We start from the raw sequence: 7308 nt of genomic DNA on the forward strand, positions 1-7308 counted from the left end.
CATTTTTTCCACTTCACGCTAATCCATATCTTTAAGGTCTGTGTTCTGCCACAAAATAAGAGGTGATTACCGTGATTTGCACTGAATTAAGGAAGCTCGAAAATTTCAAAAATAAATAAAAAGAAAAGAAGAAGAAAGAAAAAGCTGTATGTGGGAATTCAGGAAATTAATCCCAAAATCTCATCATTTCACTCTGCATATTCGGTTTAATATCCTCCAAATATATACGTAATGTTGCGTGACAAGGATGCCTGCTTCTTGTAATCGTATTTTTGATACTCTTGCGTACATGATGAAGAACTATAATGTGGAGTCAAAAGTGATCAAAATAGGTATTTATTCAAAATCTATTTCATCCATCGTCATCAAATCCCCCCATAAGGTAACCTCCAAATATTCATTCAAAATAGGATTAATTACCTAAATTAATTAATTGATTTTCTAATTAATCAATTAATTTTCTAATTAATTGCAAAATATTATAATTACACCCTAAAACCACTAAATGTGGCCGGTTCCCACCTCTCCAAAAGGGGCCGGCCACACCCCTATAAATACCACTCCATTTTTCCAAAAACCTAATTGGAATCCTCTTGTAAAATTCTCTAAATTCTCTAAACACTTTGTCCTAAAAAATTCTAACTTTGGCATCGGAGGTTCTTCGGCCAAAGCTCCCCTCCCCCACCTAATTCATCGTGGACGCGTGAGGCTCTTAGCCTTGACCTAAGGTGTTAATTGTTTTTGTAGGTGCATTTTCGTCCAAGAATAAGAATGAAGAAATTTGCATCCACATGTAGACGGTAGTCCATGTTTTTAAAATGAAAGCTTAATTTTATTGAGGAACCAACAAACAAGCAACAAATTAACAAAAATAATGAATATATCGAATACAGAGAGATCTATTACAGTGATATCCCAACAGGATTTATTCGAACACAAACAAATATTGAAAGAGAGTGAAGTATATATGGTGGCCATTTGCCCCCATACCCTCGAACTATCAATAATATATTGTAATTTACATTTCCAAACAGTATAACTTAAAGAATTACGACTTGTTATCGTCTTAGGGTAACAATCAATCAGTAAGTATTTTCAGCATGCCTGTTGGTTGACCCTGCTTGGCGACTCCTCTTCTTTTTCGAGAGTAGTTTAACAAACCTGAAAATTATAGTTAATTATATAGTTAATTACGTTACAACTTCCCACTAATCATCATTTACATAAATAAATCTACAAGTTTAACGATAAATGTTCTACCTTATAAGAGCCTCTGCATTTGTCTCATGATTAGAAGCCTTAAATTTGCAGTTGTCCAAATTAACCCGAGAAACTTGTTGTTTCAATAGCCCTTCACCAACTTTCACAAGATTGGCCAAATTCTTCTTTGTGTCTATATCCACAGAAGATATGGTCCCATGAACGGTATCATTATTTGGTATTGTTGTGCTTTAAAAAAAAACTGTTTCTGCTGTGCTGTGAGAATAAGCTCATTTTTGCTGCTTCACGTTTTCAATTTTTTTCATCCAAAACTGTGAAAAAAAATTCTTTTTAAGTATTTACCAAACACATTTTTGAGATCAGCTTTTTTTTATACCTACTTTTTATAAATGCATTTCGTATGACAAGTTCAGTACTTGAATTCTAAGATAGTTTTTTTTTTCAGAAGGAAGGGCTTGGAAAACTCCAGAAAGGTGAAGATCAACCATATACGCGCTTGCTTGACTGAAAACATCAATGATTGGGGTGGAGCCACCGCTGGTTAACCAATTCAACAGGCCCCATTTTGCTGCAGAACGTGTATGGTATTTCAGTTCAGCTTTTGATGAGCCAGTTCCTAATGATATCACTAGAAATCTCCCATAGTCCACAGGTTTCACAGGAAAGACATCTGGATTCTCCTTCTTTATTTCGTTTGTCATTTCAAAAACAGCAAGTCTGCAAGACAAAGTATTTTAAGTTATTCTAAACGCTAAGTTTACTTTTAAAAGCAATGGTGTAGATTGAGAGTCTCTGGCAATATATATAACTCCTCCTCTAATATTATACATACCGGATTATTTGCAGCCACGCCGCCATCTATAAGGTTGAATTCTTTATCTCTGCCTGCAGCGTCCTTGGTTTTAAAATAATGAGCTGGAAGATAAGTTGGTGCTGCTAAGGTTGCAATGCATATGTCAGAGAGTAAGGCATCGTAGAATGGCTTCCTTTTCACTTGTCAATCAAAATAGTAAGCATATCATATTATATTACAACCATATAAGTAATTTGCTTAAATAATTTTTGGACATGAACAAATTTTACAGTGCTTCCACATACAATTCTGGCATATACTAAAAAATCTGGAAATAGTGAATATATCATAAAGAAGGTGAAGTACCCTATGGTTGGAGAAGACAGTTGGCTGGAGATTCTTGATGTCAAACGTGGGAATGACAACATTAGTCAATGTGTCGTGCAGTCTTTTGTTGCCCAGTTTTTCTCTGATCAAGCCATGCAGATATTTTCCTTTGTATTTTGGTCCTGCTAGAGCTATGATAATCTTTATCATATAACGAAAAATTGGCCCGTCTTCTAACTTGATGTGAAATCGGCCTTCCTTAATGGTGAACTACTTGAGCAAGTCTACATTGAGTAGTCTCCTGGTTATGTGATAAAAGGTAATGAACATAAGACTGAAATAAACACCTCAAGCCTTGTACAGTTGTATAGAAGCACACTTTGAAAAGGCAGGTTTCAGCAAATGTCCTTATGAGCACACTATATTCATCAAGTATGGAGAATGAGGTAAAATGTTGATAGTTTGCTTATATGTTGATGATCTCATTTTCACGAGCAATGATGAGGCTATGTTTGTTGATTTTAAGAATTCTATGATAGCTGAATTTGACATGACTGATCTGGGAAAGATGAAATATTTTCTTGGTATAGAAGTAATACAAACTACCACTGGATTTTTTATTGGGCAACAGAAATATGTTCAGGAGGTTTTGGAGAGGTTTCACATGGAGAATTGTAATCCAGTTGGGACTCCAACTAAACCGGGATTGAAGCTCACAAGTGATCTTGATGGAGAGAGGGTTGATAGTACTTACTTCAAACAAATTGTTGGAAGTTTAATGTACTTGACAGCCACTCAGCCCGATATTATGTATGCAGTGTGTCTGATTAGCAGGTATATGGAAAGACCAACGAAGCTGCATCTTAGAGCTGCTAAAAGAGTGTTTCGTTACTTGAAGGGAACAACAGATTTCGGTATTTTCTACAAGAAAAATGGAGGATCTATTTTGACTGGTTTCAGTGACAGCGATTATGTTGGTGATTTGGATGATAGGCGGAGTACATCTGGCCATGTGTTTATGATGGGTTCAGGTGCCACATCATGGGCATCAAAGAAGCAACAGGTTGTTACTTTGTCCACAACTGAAGCAAAGTTCATAGCTACAACAACTTCTACATGTCAAGTAATTTGGTTGAGAAGGATTCTTGAAGAGTTACATTTTTATCAACATGGGCCTACTGTGATTCATTGTGATAATAGTTCAATTATCAAACTATCCAGGAATCCAGTTTTACACGGAAGAAGCAAACATATAGATGTGAGGTATCATTTTCTTCGTGATCTTACAACTGAAAAAACCATTGATTTGGTTTATTGTCGAAGTGAAGACCAAGTTGCAGATATCCTGACCAAAACTCTAAAGCTGGAGGCATTTGAGAAGCTGCGTGGATTACTTGGAGTTTGTTCAAGTTCCTTTTTAAACTGATTGCGTAGATGGCATTCAGTTTAAGGAAGGGTGTTAAGATATTTAGTTGTTTGTTTTTCAATAAATTCCTATTTGTTAGGAAGTATGTTGCTTTTACCTATTCCATAGGAGAATCCCAAATTAGTAGGAGTTGTTAGTCGTGGGATTAGATGTTGCTTTATTTTCTAGCTTTCAATTATTGGCATTTATATTTAATTAGACTTCAAGTCAATAATTCAGTATCGCATTCCTTTTACTCATTCTGCAGCAAACTCAGTTTTTAGTTTACAACATGCCGGAATGAGGCCTCTTATTCCGCCCCCATCGATACTCAGAACTCGGACTATCTTTCCTAAGACTGGGGGGCGCTCTACGCTACCGCTTCTTTCCATCAGATGAGAGAGAGAGAGAGAGAGAGAGAGAGAGAGAGATTTTTGAGTTATGCTTTGAGAGACGTAGTCTTGGTATTTATAGACTGGAACTTTCGTGCATGCGTGTTTCTGCTTTGTAACCCATCTTCCAGGAAATATGCAACCTCCCTGAATTGCCGAGCTTTTCCTTCAGAAATTAGGCGAATTAACTAATGTATAGCTATATTTAATTGACTCTTTAATTATAGGTGGGACTGACAATTAATTCTAGTCTTTATAGATTGAGTAACCAAACGTTACACAACAATCCGGCAAGCTCCCATATACGATTAGAGAGATACTTGACTCCAGAAGAATTATACAGAAATTTCCACACAAATTACATCATAGCTAATTCAAGGAATTTTTGTTTATGATCAGTAATTGTTTATATTATTTAACACTTTGTATAATAATCTCTATAAGGAATTTTTATTTCAGCCTCCCCCAGACTTGTGGTCAGGGGAAGCCTTAAATGTCTCTGTAAGTCTTTCCGGCCCCTAGAATAGGTGGATAACCATGACTTGCCACCAGTTGTCCTCTTTCTTTTTTGGGGCTTTTCGATCTAGGTCCAAAAACAAAGGTAGTTTTTTAACTAAGTCCAGTTATCCAATTACATATTTTTATACCAATTGTGCCCTTTTAGATAAAAATATTTAAATTCTTTAATTTTTGTATCATTTATTCAGTTTTTAATTTTGAATATTTAAATACTAACTAAAATATTATCTAGTAACCACCTAATGATGTTTACCTACAAAACCGATATAATTTAGTAACTATCTATTGTATAGAAAGAAAAATACTTTATACCAACAAAACAGATGTAATCTACCTACAAAACAAAAATAAACTACCTATTGTATAGGAAGAAAAATGCTTTATACCTACAAAATAGATATAATCTACCAACAAAATAAAAATAAACTACCTATTGTATAGGAAGAAAAATGCTGAACCTCCATGGCAGAACATTAGAATAGAAATATGATATAATATACCTCTATTAAAGGAACAAATACTAAACAAAAAAAAAAGGAACAAATACTAAGTTTCAGTTTACCATTATGATACGCAAAAAATATAATAGAGCAAATATAAATGCATGATACTGTATTATTGCTTGCAATTGATACTGTATTCCCGAACGAATATGTAAAAAAATTGTGAAAGCTATGTAAAAACTGAAATTGTCATGAAAGAATTTGGAGGGAGGAACACAAAATATCACCCATGAAATATGATAGAAGAAAGAGGATGATTGATTCCAAGATCTAACAAAGGAAATTGTTTAGAAGAAGAAAAAAAAAGAAGGGATGAAATGGACTGGGGGTTGAGATTTTATTGCTATATATCCTACAATTAAGGGATTAGTTAAATCACAAATAATTATATAATTAAGAAATTTTGAATATTTACTACAATTTATAAGTCTAAGGGATAAATATGGTACAAATTATAAATAAGCTTACGTGGAATATCAATTATTGGATCTATTTCAATGCAATGGACTAATTATAGTAATGGCTCACAAAATTGGATCTATATCAAATTATCCCTTCTTTTTTTCTTTTTTTAAGAAAAAAACTATAATAAGTAAATAGATGGTTCGTATTACTTTTCTCGATTCCGATCATCTGGCATTATACATTTCGATGACTGGAATCTCCTACCAAATTTTATGGAGCCAATGTCCAGCTTGATGAGGCTCTTGCGTATGTAATATACTCCTGCATGCAACATTGACTTGTAAATGTTCATGTAGTGCCTCAAGGGCTTATATATAGGGTAATGCAAGGTAGACCAAATTTTTAAACCAAATTTATAAACTAAATGGTGTGTCCCAATAGTAAAATAAGTACATTAATCAACACTTAAGTAACAATCCAATTATCAACAACCATATCATTTAATTTACAAAATTAAGTTTCAAAATTTGGTCTCTCTAGCATCACCTTACCTTTATATATATGCTCATGCATAAATGGGAATAACTATTGACATAAAATTTGGGAATAACTATTGTGAAACAAAAAATAATCCTAAAATTTTTAGAGCTGATACATACATTTTTACCAACGAATGACGATAATGCTCTTATTCAATTGGTGACACCATATTTATTACACACGCAATTCAACTTTGTTGAAGACTTGAACTGCTCGCAAGTGGCCCTTTACCACGGTGGTGGAGAGGAGTGCACCACGGGCGTGGGTTCAACCCTGTTGGCTTCCTAATATAACAAATCTATAGTTTGACGACCAAAAAAAAAAACAAAAAACTTGAACCACTCACTACAATCTCATCAAGCTCCCCAAGAAAAGTCAAACATATTAAAGATAAGATTAATCACCAAATCTTATCTTTAATTAAATGAAGACCACTCCCTCAAAAAAGTCAAGTAAAGAATCACAACCAAATTTCTGTTAGAGCCAGACTCTACAAAATATTATTATTCAATAATATCTTCGTGATAATTATTTTCTACTCCATCCAATAAATGATACAGCTTGGCCAATTAGACGATGACACGTGCATGGCAAACCCTACACATGTGGTGGGCCCTATGATCTATAAATACCTCAGTCTCCGCCAATTTCTGATAAGCAAGACATCAAATTTTTGTACCACAACTATATATTTCATTTATTCAATGTCATGCAGCCGTGTTTCATTAATTCAGTTCAACAAACAGAAAAAGCGATTGAATTTATTCCATGTCATTGTCAACCAATTGGTGTTACATATGCCAGTAAGCAGTAGCCAATTCAACAATATCAGGTTGACACATAGGTTAATATGTAATTTTATCCATAGGACCTCAAATTCTTCTTTTTAAAGAGTGCGAAAAATATCATTTCTTAGCTTGTAAATAATTAGACTCTAACACATGCCCTAAAAAGGAACCAAAACAGTCAGATGTTGGTTTTAAATCAAACTATTGAAATAAGCCAAACCCTAAATTCAATTCGGGGTTTGAAAAAAAGGAACAAACGAATTATTCTGTTGTAATTGAAGGATACTTTTTTTTTTGGGTAAAACAATTGAAGGATACTTTCATCTTCTTGTTTAATTATTTGGTTTTTTTTTTAATTGAAAAAGACAGGTTTAAACTTATTATTGGTCTATATCAATTAGGGTGGAAATGAAGG

At 33.9% G+C, this 7308-nt stretch overlaps 1 protein-coding gene across 1 annotated transcript; it reads right to left on the reverse strand.

The window, feature by feature from the left end:
• Window positions 1-1082: 1082 nt before the first annotated feature.
• Window positions 1083-2551, reverse strand: LOC103957115 (patatin-like protein 2). The gene is made up of 5 exons (XM_048590526.1): window positions 2383-2551; window positions 2031-2217; window positions 1637-1938; window positions 1261-1432; window positions 1083-1161 (listed from the first exon to the last, which is right to left on the reverse strand). The coding sequence occupies exons 1-5, from the start codon at window positions 2549-2551 to the stop codon at window positions 1083-1085; spliced, it is 909 nt and encodes a 302-aa protein (XP_048446483.1).
• Window positions 2552-7308: the final 4757 nt, after the last annotated feature.

Source organism: the organism of the source record quoted next, unplaced genomic scaffold (assembly GCF_019419815.1).
Source record: "Pyrus x bretschneideri cultivar Hongxiangsu unplaced genomic scaffold, Pyrus_bretschneideri_v1 Contig1, whole genome shotgun sequence".
NCBI classification, from domain to species: domain Eukaryota; kingdom Viridiplantae; phylum Streptophyta; class Magnoliopsida; order Rosales; family Rosaceae; genus Pyrus; species Pyrus x bretschneideri.